This window comes from Armigeres subalbatus, chromosome 1 (genome assembly GCF_024139115.2).
Source record: "Armigeres subalbatus isolate Guangzhou_Male chromosome 1, GZ_Asu_2, whole genome shotgun sequence".
NCBI classification, from domain to species: domain Eukaryota; kingdom Metazoa; phylum Arthropoda; class Insecta; order Diptera; family Culicidae; genus Armigeres; species Armigeres subalbatus.
Window position 1 is genome coordinate 125,936,797 of NC_085139.1, and position 14,301 is coordinate 125,951,097.

General features: G+C 38.7%; 1 protein-coding gene across 1 annotated transcript in view; it reads right to left on the minus strand.

The window, feature by feature from the left end:
• LOC134206522 (5-hydroxytryptamine receptor 1A-like) overlaps positions 1-14,301 on the minus strand; it is a 54,586-nt gene that overhangs the window by 5,922 nt on the left and 34,363 nt on the right. Inside the window, exon 2 of the mRNA XM_062682247.1 lies at positions 10,635-10,763. Within this exon, the coding sequence (XP_062538231.1) occupies positions 10,635-10,763 (129 nt within the window). The remainder of the gene's footprint in view (positions 1-10,634; positions 10,764-14,301) is intronic.

Consider the following 14,301-nt stretch of genomic DNA (forward strand, 5'->3'; position numbering starts at 1 on the left):
AGGATTCCTTCGGAATCCGGAAAGGATTCCTTCGAATCCGGAAAGGATTCCTTCGGAATCCGGAAAGGATTCCCTTTCGAATCCGGAAAGGATTCCTTCGGAATCCGGAAAGGATTCCTTCGAATCCGGAAAGGATTCCCTTCGGAATCCGGAAAGGATTCCTTCGGAATCCGGAAAGGATTCCTTCGGAATCGGAAAGGATTCCTTCGAATCTGGAAAGGATTCCTTCGAATCCGGAAAGGATTCCTTCGAATCTGGAAAGGATTCCTTCGAATCCGGAAAGGATTCCTTCGGAATCCGGAAAGGATTCCCTTCGAATCCGGAAAGGATTCCTTCGAATCCGGAAAGGATTCCCTTCGGAATCCTTAAAGGATTCCCTTCGGAATCCGGAAAGGATTCCCTTCGGAATCCGGAAAGGATTCCCTTCGGAATCCGGAAAGGATTCCCTTCGGAACCCGGGAAGGATTCCCTTCGGAACCCGGGAAGGATTCCCTTCGGAACCCGGGAAGGATTCCCTTCGGAACCCGGGAAGGATTCCCTTCGGAACCCGGGAAGGATTCCCTTCGGAACCCGGAAAGGATTCCCTTCGGAATCCCGGAAAGGATTCCCTTCGGAACCCGGAAAGGATTCCCTTCGGAACCCGGAAAGGATTCCCTTCGGAACCCGGAAAGGATTCCCTTCGGAACCCGGAAAGGATTCCATTCGGAATCCGGAGAGGATTCCCTTCGGAATCCGGAGAGGATTCCCTTCGGAATCCGGAGAGGATTCCCTTCGGAATCCGGAGAGGATTCCCTTCGGAATCCGGAGAGGATTCCCTTCGGAATCCGGAGAGGATTCCCTTCGGAATCCGGAGAGGATTCCCTTCGGAATCCGGAGAGGATTCCCTTCGGAATCCGGAGAGGATTCCCTTCGGAATCCGAAGAGGATTCCCTTCGGAATCCGGAGAGGATTCCCTTCGGAATCCGGAGAGGATTCCCTTCGGAAGGATTCTTTCCGGAATCCGTGTAGGATTCTTTCCGGAATCCGAGTAGGATTCTTTCCGTAATCCGAGTAGGATTCTTTCTGGAATCCGAGCAGGATTTCATTCAGAATCCGAGCAGGATTTCATTCAGAATCCGAGCAGGATTTCATTCAGAATCCGAGCAGTAATGCGAAAATGATAGATCATGAAATGCAATCAGGATTCCTCCTGGAGTACGGAAGGGACTTCTTTTGGAAACAAGAAGAGATTTCTCCGGGAACCCGATTGGAATTTGGCATTTCCATAGGTTATCTCCGTTAAGCCTACAGAACACTTCAATTGCAAACAGGGTTGTGCCTTAGACGCTTGACAATCGTAAATAGTACATGAATCTAGGTCTGAGTTGAACAATGGAACAGTCCTTCACGATGTAGAATCGGTGTTAGAACTACACATTTTCCAATCATTGCCCGATTATATGATCTATAATTAGTTTTTTTTTTGCATTGGTGACCTTACACGAACTAAGCTCAAAGTATAAGGGAGGGTCGAAAGTAATGAAGAATAAGATCGAAACTATAGATAGTGGAATATATAGATGAGCGAAGATAAATCCTCTGTCTCCAAACGAACTGTCAAACGTGTCTCCAAACGAGCATGACGTCACGATTTCAATGGAAACGTTAAGGGCTGTGACGTCATATGCGCGTGTGCACGGGCAAAAAAATCGACTCAGCCATGCTTTCGCTCATCTATAGATTCCACTATCTATAACCGAAGCATATCGCAAGCGAGCGACAACTATGTTTTTTTTATTCATTTATATATAATATCATTTATATTTATAATAATCAGAGGCGCGGTCGGGTTCCAAGACGTGGGTAGGACAAAATTTGCCCCAACGAACATTTAAGAAAACGCCAATTTTGAAACGAGGCATTAATAGAGTACGTTTCACACAAAACTCTGAATGCTGATCGAATTTATCTGTGTTCAGTCAAATATCCTCCATTATCATATAATGATCAGAGTTAACCGACAAAATTCCGTAGAATTTACGAGAAAAACGAGAAAAACGAGAGCGTTTCTCTAGAAAATTTTGAAAAGTTTTCCAAATTAATTACGTAGATTTTCCTGAGGGATTTCTTAAGAGTGTTTCGTGAAAATTCCAACCACCTCGTAGAGTTTTTCGAGGTAATTTCGAAAGCTTCCCGATGAAATTGTAACGAGTTTATCCAAATTAAGTACGTAGATTTTTTCGATGAAATTCCGAAGAATTTCTCAAAGTAATTTTAAACATTTTCCCGAGGAACCTTCGAAGTACTTCCCAACGAAATTCCGAGGAGTTACCCGAGGATTTTTGGAAGAACTTCCTGAAAAAATTCCGAAAAAAAATCCCTTGGGAAGTCCGAAGCGTTTCCTGAAGAAATTACGAAGAGTTTCTTCAGATAATTTGGAAGCGTTTCCCGAGGTATTTCCGAGGAAGTTCTGAACGCTTTTCAGGGAAACTTCCGAAAAGTTTGGCAAGGAAATTACAAAGAGTTTCTTGAAAAAATCTCTACGAGTTTCGCGAGGAGTTTTCTCTTCGTAGGGTTTTTTTAAAGGAGAAAATAAAAATTTCCTTTGGAAATTCGGAATCGTTTCTCGAGGAAATTCCGAAAAGTTTTTCAAAGAAAACCGAATAGTTATCTGATCCGAAGAGTATCCTGAAGAATTTTCAAACAATTTTCCGTGGGATTTCCGACAAATTTCCCGAGGTGTGTCTCTTAGTGTCTGTCTCTTAGTAAATTCTTAATTTTAAAATAAATTCTAAGAGCTTCCCGAATAATGTTTCTATGGTTTTCCATGGAACAAATTTCTCACGATTTAAACGACTGTTGTCGTCCTTTTAGAAGACAAGGAACACAACAGTCGTTTAAACTGTGTAACATTTTCCCCTAAGAAGCTCGCAAATAATTATTCAACAAATTTCTTCTTGGAATTTGGTAGAGTTTCCCAAGAAAATTTCAAAAAGTTTTCAAAAAAAAATAGAAAGGTTTCCCGATAAAGTTTTTATAGAACAGTTCTTTGAGCACATTTTGTGGAGTTTCCCGAAAACAGTGTGAAGAAACTCACAAAGTAATTCCGAAGTATTTCTCGAGGAAATTTTGAAGAGTGTCCCGATGAGGGACTCTTCCTTGGGAATCCGGAAGCGTTTCCAAAGGAAATTTTGGGAAGTTTCTCCGGAGAATTCGGAAGCGATTCCCGAGGGAATTCCGAAAAGTTTCCTAAAGAAATTTCGAATTAAATTCCGGACAATTTTTCGACGAAATTCCAAAGAATCTCCCGAGGAAATTCCGAAGATTTCCCAAAGAAAATTTTGAAAAAAAAATCCATGGAAATGCTGAACAAATTTTCGCGAGAATTCTGAATTTGTTTTATAGGAATTTAAAAAATGTTTTGCTGGAAACTCGAAAAAAAACCTCTTCATGGTAGTTTAAAACAATTTCCTAAGCACACCAGGCCAACTCAATGAGCCATGAGATTTGAAAAAAGTCACTAACATGTTCTTCATGACAGATGATTGGCAAGATATACATAAACTGTAATAAGTAACGTTTAATTGCCCTTAATCTAAAATTTTCTCAGGGAAGATCAAGAGAATAAACTATTTCGAATTGCTTTGGAATAAATGATGTCAATGACAATGGAGACAAACCGTACGTTTGAAAGCCAGTATATAGAAAATTATCCTAGAAATGGGAAGCAGCTGTTAATGTAGCACATAGTGCAGATTGTTTCATTAATATGTTATGTTATCTCTTTAGAATCATAGGTAGGCGTAGGACAATGCTCAGGTTGTCCTACCCAGGATTTTTCGTGCGTAGGACATGTCCTACCTGTCCCACCCACTCCCGGCGCCACTGATAATAATTAAAATCGCTGTTATTTTGTTTAAATATTTTTTTGCAATTCCTGATCATAATACCTGGTTTACAGTTGTCATTTGAGTGATAAAACGGCCTACTTTTTCATACCAACAGAATGGGTGCTTTAATGACCATTATGCAACTCAAATGGGTTGCATAATATTCATTATAGCACTCATTTGGGTGCTATAATGAAAAACGTACATTGGGACAGTAGTTACTTGACTACATTTAGCTGAATTAGTTTGGGTGAGTGTTTAAATAGTGTACTCTAAGCGTCTCGTAATAAATGAAATGGTTTGTTGGACACAACATCACAATTTTCCAAAGGCAATTGCATCCATCGCTTCATAGCTTTTCAAGCTATGCAATTTGGCACGATAAGATGGAATCTTATTGTTCTCTGCCGCAACATAATTTATTGACATGAATGATCGTGTGGAGTAAACTTGATTGTACAATTTTGGTATAGATTTATCATATTAAAGTTCATTTTTCGTCATTGCAAAAAATAGCGTGTGCAACTCGTTGCAAAACTCGATTTTTTCAGCACTCGTAGTATTTATCCAACTCGGCAAGCCTCGTACAAGATAAACGTACAACTCGTGCTGAAAAAATCATCTTTTTGCAACTAGTTGCACAAACTACTATTATATACAAGTGAATTTGTAAGTGAACGGAGAGCTATTTCGGCGATTTTTTTCAAATCCACTTTTATATGAAAATCGTCATACCTGCCTGCCCATTTGTCTTTAATTTTATCATGTTAATGTTTGGAAGATGATATTAGCATTTCCAAAAAACGTGCAATTTGGAACATTTTAATACTAATTTAATAATGATATGGAAATGCTAATATCATCTTCCAAACTTGGACGTACATGTTCATGATAGCATTAGAGGCGAAAGTATATAGGGCAACTGTTCCGTTTTCAATCTCACTGTACATATATTCATCTCATCGCGAAACAAAGAAATACGGCACCAATTTCGTCGCTTCTTTTTGCTAACATTCATGCTCACTGCTGAAAAAAATCACAAAAATAATAAACAAATCAAATACCTTTTCATTGCTTTGCTTTTCGTAGGACCAATATCGGAGCTATGAGATGAAGTCCAGGAGCAGTAACCCTAATTGATAGTTCCGTTAGGATACGGCAGGCACGAAGAATGTTTTGACCCTTCCTTCGGAAGTGTCTATAATTTCACTTTGTATGCGTTACGCAGGTGTGTTACGTATTAATCTATCAAGAAATCTCGTTAATTATTAAATAAAATGTATGGTATTTAAAACAAATTCACTTTGACATTGAAAATATAATTATAACAAATGATATGATATGGAATTAAGCCTATTTTTCTGATTTGTTTCAAAGAAACAAATGATTTTTATTGAGGAACATATAGAAGCATGTACAAAAAAATCTTCTCAGAAAAGCAAAAACGTAAAAATTGAAAGGGATTTCAAAAATTTCTTCAGTAGAAGCTAGATAGCAAATGTGAGCATGTTTTGAGACACTAATAGATCACTTGTATGCATGTATGTGTGCAAATTCTGAAATTTACTACCATAAAAATCTCGCTCATTTTTAAGGTATTGAACAAGTTTAGTTTTACCAAATTAGGCATCCATAAGGTGAAATATATGTTATTATTGAACGCTATTGAGTTTCGCTCAGATCAATGACTGATTTAGTTAGTTCTGGATTAATTAATATCGAGGTCTCTGGAAATTACGAGTACAATATATGCAACCAGCGTTACGATAGTTGCTAACCATGTCACAATAGTTATTCAATCCGACGAGCGCCTTATAGATAGGCAGCGGCAGCATGAAGTACAGTACGTTATCATTCGTTAAGTTGTCACTCAACCCAAGACATCCGCCTTTGGGTAGGCAATTATTTTGTCACTTTCACGGTAAATCGCCGTGGGAAGCTGAGTAGTTTTATCTCGTTTTAAATACTGGAGTCTGGAATAAAATTCCTTATAACTAAGGAAGGGTCAAAATCTCACTGTAGGTGGATTAATCTGGGTTTTTTATAGAAGTCGATTTGAAAGCGAGCGGAGGGCAATATTTGTGATGGCACATATCACACGACCTTCCTTCTGCCAAGCTCCCGTATGAAGGCGTAATTTAATGAATATGAATCTTAACTAAATTCCGCCAAAAGGTGTTCTGCTGATTGCCGTTCGTTAAAATTGTACGTTCCACAACCGAAATGATATTTTCGGAAATGTCATTTTGGAATGATGATGTTTTCAGGCGAAGGTAATTTTCGAGGAAATGTTTTTCGAGCATATGATGGTAAATACTGAGTAATGAAGTTTACGAGTTAAAGTTATTTTTTGGAAACGTAATTGCGGGAAAACAATTTTCGAGGAAAAGTTATTTTGATGAAATACTTCGAGGAATGGGTTTTGGGCAAATGTACAAATACATATTCAAAAACTATTTAAATGCAATACAATCCTCTAATTGATACCTGCAACTATTTTTCCATGATAATAAAAATCCATTAGCATTGAAAGTGGTACACGTGACAAAATCAAAGCCTCCGTTCTGTTCGCTCGGACAATATGCGCCCATGGAGAGGGAAGAAATAGCTACGATAAACCAGGTGGCGATGGAGAGCTTCGCCCTGGTGGGTGTGATGAGCGCTGGTACTGAGCCCGTAGACGATGTACAGGTACCGGTCGACTGCGATCAATCCAATGCTGACAGATCAGGGTGTGGATACAATTAATCCTGTTGTGCGAAGAGGATATAAAATCAATTAGAGGGTGGCAAGGTGGCAAGTGGATTGTGCCAGTGGGGTGAAGGAATGGCAGGTGGGGATACTCTAGTGTCCTATGTTGCCTCAGAAAGGATGGAGGGACGGGTTGGGTCGGCAGTCAAGTGAATCTCTGTTGATGATGGAGATGATTATTATGGACTGGTGGGTTGCTATTTCAACGATAAAATCCATTGATCAGGTTGGAATATATGTCCTCGATAGGCGGGATATGGAAAGATAGGTTCGCATTAGTTATGTGTGCATGTTTGAATGATTCAACATTCCCGTTCGTACAACCCATGCATTTATCTTTCAATGGAAATCGATGTCAATCATTTCACCTTCCATAAAGAATCTGTGTACTTTTCATGATAGTTTATCATGAACAATTTAGTATTTAATAGGCATATGTTCAAAGTTTGAATTGTAGATATTTTTTTGTTGAGCTAAATAGAATAGCTAATCGCTTACATTTTCATCAGCATTGCTTAAACTATGAAAAGCATAAACATCAGATCAGTAAGGAACTAATACTGACGTCAATTGGCATCAAAAGTACTATATATGTAATTTTGAAGACAGGGTTGTTTTTGTTAACACATGTGTAAAAACAAAATTGAATTTTAATTCATATCATATCTTTCAAATTGAATCCATTTTCCCCATGCACTTCATCTCTACCAAATAGAAGAACATTTCATCTTTATTGGATTTTCGTGAAGCAGTCCTGACATGAAATTTTCCTTGTCCGGCGTTGGATACGACATATTATAATGCCCATGATTTCTAGTTGACGTAACAACCAGCACCATCGATGTTGGGAAAACGCATTTTTATAATATTACCTGAATCATCACATCAATCAACAAAATACATGAAAATCTGTAAATGTATTTATTTTAAGGCATGGGAATTAATATTATTCCTTTGATTGAAGTGGTTCAATATATACGACAGTTTATGCGATCAAACAAACGTTTTGTGAAATGTTTGTACCCATAACATGGCGTAAAACCAGGCTACTACGTGTGGTTATATGGCGCTAAAGAATAATTGAAGTTAGTTCCAACGATTTATTGATTGAAGAAGGAAATCTTTTGAAAAGTTCGAGTTTCCGGGAAAGGTTTTTCGGATAGCTCTTCCGTGGAAATTAAAATTATTGGTAAAGATAAAATTATGTGGAAGAGTTCGTGTTGCAAAGAATTTAATCAGTACTGTACGCGGTTTTGCACTATTCAGCATTAGAATGGTTCTTGAACTATGTGCAAGCAGTTACCCTTTTCATGTATTGGCCAAAGTCCTCGTTCGAATCAAATTTAATTTCCAATCCTATTTAAAAATACCGAGTAGACGAGGATTAGAAGTAAATCAATCGTGATTAGATTACAAAATAGATATGGGCCTGTTTTATGTAGGATATGAAAGCACAAAATATCAGACGACAATATCCATATTTGCTATGAAATATCATGAGGTTATCAGTTAATGGTATTTAAGAAGTAATTAATATCTCGAGCTATTAGTTTGTTTTATCCATAACATCTTGATATTTAAATAACATTGGTGCATTTTTTGTTGATATTTTGCCGAGACGAAAATACTGACACAACAAAACAAACGAAAATCTTCCAATACTCGAAAGCTGTCACATACACAATACACAAAACTCAATCAACAAACGAACAGATACGGACACATCCATGTAGCTTATGCAGGAGTTCTACATTGCTAAAGAATAACCAAAACGCGAAACCATCTGATCAAAACAAACAAACCACAAATTTGTAAAACATACACACACATCTACACATGAGGCAGGTTAAAAAACACGACACACAGTATACACCGAAGATCGTAGAAAGTAACAAGGATTCATCTTGTGCCAGGCACTGAATTCCAACGAACGATAAACGGAAAGGGTTTTACCATAAACGCGGTGCTCGAACCGTTCTCGTTTATGTGGGAGAAGTACACTGGAGGAAATACTGTCTGGGTAAAATGAATATTAATCGAAAATGTATTATAAAACAGAAATCCTGACCTCATGATAATCAATGGTTCAGCAGAACACAGTTGAGGATAAACCTGTAAGAATTGGTAAAATTAATCAAAAATGCTTAATTAGAAATAATTACAAAATTCAAATAAATACTTTTAGAGTCCCTGAGGAAGGTCCCAAACGGACCGAAAGTTGGACAAGATTAAATAACAGATTTGATTTTGTCAAGACTGAAAAGCCATTCCGAATCATTAAACTACAGTCGATCAGTTAATAGTTAGATATTTTTGCCTGCTCTTTTGAATCCTACATCAAAGTCAATATCATGTTTTATAATTCAGTTCTGTCCGTAAGGTAATGAAAACATGAATAATAATTGTAATTGTAACAATTGTAAAAACTAAAATAACAGCCGTGGAATATATTAGGACCTTCCCGGTAAATGTGCCGAGATATACATACCAATATTATCAAGCGAGGACAAATAAAAAGCCATTTTACACGCACTAATTCTTATGTGTAAGTCCTCAGTGGCAGACCCTCTGCCCACAAAAAATGAAGCTAGATTTTGGTTCTGATATGCACTTTTGGAAAATAATACCCATAAATTACTACACTTTAGAGGAGGAATGGGATTTAGATATGATTTTCCACAAGGATGTTATCGATCATGTAATTGGTGCCGATTATTTAGTAGTTTGTCATAACTCATTCTAGAACTGAATTTCAAAATGTTTGTATGGTGGACTTATAGTGCGAAGGTTTTTCTACAACTTTGCCAATAGTTCGTTATTAAATTCACTAATAACGGAGTTATGCGCGCTATTTACAGTATCTAAACTGAATGATTGGAATTTTGTTATCATTTAGTCTAAGTTACTGAACTATAGCTATAACTCGTTATAGGAGAATCTAAACAACGAGTCATTTAAGAGTTGTAGAAAAAATTCCTACACTAAAGTCACCATACAATACACATTTTGAAATTTGCTTCTAGAATGAGTTATTGATGCTACTAAATGATCGAACGCAAATTACTAAAAGATCGATAACATCCTTGATTTCCCAAATACAATTTTGATATGCTTCTAAAAATGTGTGACATAAATGGCTAATCATTGCGTTACATAATTAATGGATTCATTCTTCTTTATATTATTCTTCCTTTGAATGATCGCGATTGTTTAAATCAAAACTTTTGGCGACAATATTTAAAACAAACATTATTTTATTGATTCAAAAGAATGTAAACCTTTATCTCCAGAACTACACCTCGATGAATGAAAGCTATTTTCTCGGATTATACCGTGGATTTCACAAGAAATGCTTGCTTTAGCAGGAACTTGCATATTCATTTTTGATTACAAAATCAGTTACGCCCAACTCATAAAGTAGTCCTGAAATAGGACAAAGTAAAACGAAAATCTCTGTTATGCTTAATTAGTGGATTGTGAATGTCGAAAAATATGAGACAGGTTTTTGCTCCATATTGCAGCAGGTAATGAGGTACGTCAACTTATGCGATCAAATTACCAGTTTTCAAAAACAAATATCGCCATAACTCGAATGTTTCCAACAAAACATGAATATTTTTATGGAGCATATGTATAATCTACGAAGAATCCATATCTGCAAAAGTAAGTGGCTATTTTGGCTTATACGTCAACTATGTGATCAAAGGTATATGAAATGATTCGACGCCATTTGAATGCCCATCTGATTTAATAGCTTTTCTTGAATGTTTTCTCTCAGAATTTGTTTACCTACTCGCTTCATTTTTTTTTCTGCAGAATTCCAAACTTTCCATTACTAATATTATCATGCTTTGGAGGTAGATGAGATGATTTGCTTCCATGGAAATATATCGCCTGATCAAAAGCAAATGTTTCGCTGAATTTTGTCTGGCCCGTTACGTTTACTCAAACATTACTTAGATAGCAACTCGTCGAAAACGCAACAGGTTTCTTCTCGAGCAGCAGAGTACTTACCGATATGATGGAAACAGTTATCTTCGCCGGATTTCTTTGCTATACCGCCATATAGGACGGCAGAATCCGTCAGCAGATCTGATGCTGCTACATTTCCCAGAAATAAGTACGTCGTGTATGGTTGTTGACCTGAAATGAATCGAAACGGGACCATGAGGAGTGAGTTTTAAGTACCGAACCCGTAAGGTGCGTGTTAGACCGGTCTTGCAGCGGAGTTTTGATACTCGCTGCCGTTGATTTGAATTACCCCAATTTTCAATATAAATGAGTTCAAAAGATTATTGACATGATATACAATTTTCATAGCTGATACAGACTGACAATAAATCTGTCTTATGAAAAAGCGAAAAATATAGTTTCGTCATTGCATTGATAACGCATCAATTATTTGGTTTTCTTCAATGAAATCCTACCAGGTGAATAGACACGCAACTCTGAGGTTTTCAGACACTCTTCACATAATTGATTGCACGTCACTGTAGACGGACTGGTGAAAACCAGAATGGCGTCTAAATAAAAAATAGTAGGAACTTGGAATCAAAATGTATCGAAAACATTTATACGTTAGTTCAAATTCATATTACAATGAATACAAAAAAAACTTGAGCATGCGGCCGCTTGAAGAAAATAATATAAAGTCTTCAGCGTATCGACTGCATTAAGATTTGACTCGTCGCTACTGTAGCATTTTCTGCGAAGATGACCTTGGTCGGCCTTGCTAAAAAAATGAAGAGATCTTAAGCAAATGTCCGAATCAGAAGATTTGAATCGAGAAGATTCTCGGACTCGAATCGAGGATTTCCTAGAAGGATTCTCGATCGAAGATCTCGATCCGGAAGGATTCTCGGTATCGAGACTCGGATCGATCGAATCTAAAGGATTCGAATCGGAAGATTCCTTCGAATCTGGAGAAGGATTCCCTTCGAATTGAGATTCCTTGAATCCGAGAAAGATTCCTTACTGGAAATTCGGAGAAAGATTCCTTCGGAATCCGAAGGATTCCTCGGAATCCGAGAAGATTCCCTGAATCTGAGAAGATCCTTCGAACTAGAGAAGATTCCTTCGAATCCGAGAAGGATTCCCTTCGGAATCGAGAAGGATTCCTGTGATTCTCAATCGAGAAGATTCCTCGACTGAGAAGGATTCTCGAACTGGAGAAGATCCTCGAATCCGGAAGACTCTTCGAACTGAGAAGGATTCCTCTGAACTGGAGAAGGATTCCTTCGAATCTGGAGAAGGATTCCCTTCGAATCTGAGAAGGATCGAATCCGGAAGATCCGGACGAGGATCCTCTGATCCGAGAAGGATTCCTCTGAATCCGAGAAGGTTCTTCGAATCGAGAAGGATTCCTCTCGAACTGGAGAAGGATTCCCTGAATCTCGAGAAGATTCTTCGAATCGAGAGGATTCCTTCGAATCTCGAGAAGGACTTTGATCTGGAGAAGGATTCCTCGGAACTGAGAAGGATTCCTTCGAATCTCGGAGAAGGATTCCCTTCGAATCTGGAAGGATTCTTCGAATCTGAGAGCGATCTCTTCGAATCTGGAGAAGGATTCCTTCTGAATCTGGAGAAGGATTCCCTTCGAACTGGAGAAGGATTCCCTTCGAACTGAGAAGATTCCTTCGAATCCGAGAAGGATTCCCTTCGGAATCCGAGAAGGATTCCTTCGAATCCGGAGAGGATTCCTCGAATCCGAGAAGATTCCCTGAATCGAGGTGATTCCCTTCGAATCTGGGAGAAGGATTCCTTCGAATCCAAGAAGGATTCTTCGAATCTGAGAAGGATTCGGTCCGGAGAGATTCCTCGAACTGGAGAAGGATTCCTCTCTGAACTCTGAGAAGGATTCCTTCGAATCCAGAGAAGGATTCCCTTCGAACGAGAAGGATTCCTTCGAATCCGAGAAGGATTCCTTCGAATCGAGAAGGACCCCTGAATCGAGAAGGATTCTTCGAATTCGAGAAGGATTCCCTTTCGAATTGGAAGGATTCTCTTCGGATCTGAGAAGGACTTCGAATTGAGAAGGATTCCCTTCGAATTGAGAGAAGGACTCTTCGGAATCTGGAGAAGGATTCTTCGAACTTGAGAAGGATTCCTGAATGGAGAAGGATTCCTTCGAATCGAGAAGGATTCTTCGAATCTGAGAAGGATTCCTTCGAATCTGAGAAGGATTCTTCGGAATCTGGAGAAGGATTCCTCTGGAATCTGGAGAAGATTCTTCGAATCCGAGAAGGATTCTCTCGAATCTGGAGAAGGATTCCTTCTGAATCTGGAGAAGGATTCCTTCGAATTGGAGAAGGATTCTTCGAATCTGAGAAGGATTCTTCGAATTGAAAGATTCCGAATCCGAGAAGGATTCCTTCGAATAACTGGAGAAGGATTCCCTTCGAATCTGAGAAGGATTTCTTCGAACTGAGAAGGATTCCCTTCGAATCCGGAGAAGGATCTCTCGATCCGAGAAGGATTCCTCGAATCGAGAAGGATTCTCGCAAGCGATCTCGATTCGAGAAGGATTCCTTCGAATGCGAGAAGGATCCTTCGAATTGAGAAGGATCTTCGAATCCGAGAAGGATTCCTTCGAATCTAGAGAAGGATTCCTCGATCTGGAAGGATTCCTTCGAATCGAGAAGGATTCCTTCGAATTGAGAAGATTCCTCGAATTGAGGCGTTCGAACGGAGAAGGATTCTTCGGAATCTGAGAAAGATTCCTCGAATTGAGAAGGATTCCTCTGAATCTGAGAAGGATTCCTTCGAACTGGAGAAGGATTCTCTTCGAATCCGAGAAGGATTCCTTCGAATCTGGAGAAGGATTCCTTCGAACTGGAGTCAGGATTCCTTCGAATCCGAGAGGATTCCCTTCGAACCCCTTCGAATCCGAGCAGGATTCCTCGAATCTGGAGCAGGATTCCCTTCGAATTGAGCAGGATTCCCTTCGAACTAGAGCAGATTGCCTTTTAGGAATCCGTACAAGATAGCTTATGATATTTGGATCGTTCTTGGCATCCGGAAGGAAGTATGGAAAGGATTCGTCCTGGAATAAGGAAGGATTTAGTCCTGAAATCCAGAAGGACTTTCCTGGAATCTTGATGAGATTTTTCCGAATCCGGAAAGGATTTATCCTGAAATCGTTAACCTTAAGGGATTTCTTTGGAATCTAGATGGCATTTCTTCTTGACTCTGGATTGATGCCTCCGAACCGGATAGGATTCCTCTTTGATTCCTGGCTCTGGGGCTGGTTCTGAATATTTCGGTCCTCAGTTTATAATTTGTACTGTGACAATGACATTTTCCACCTCACACATGTTTAAAATTTATAAGCTTTTGTTCAAAAAATGTCTTTATCATTCGAGAGATGTAGTCTTTTCTATATTTGATATTCACGTTTAGTGGAACATTGAAACTATTTAAACTTTTTTATGTCCGGAATGGATGTTTACCCAAGGTGTTCAGTTTAGCATTAATGCATGAATCTGATTCCTGGAGGTTCCGATCCAGTCTAGCGCATTGGCATTCGAATATGTATTTGGCAGGATGCATGCATGCGAACAAATGCAAAACGGGAATCATCCTTCTTCTGCTGCTGGCCCTGATACCGCTGGCAGGAATGCATCTGTGTGTTTGTAAAAGTCTAGCTGAATCAGAATATGACTTTTTTTCGGAATGCATCTTA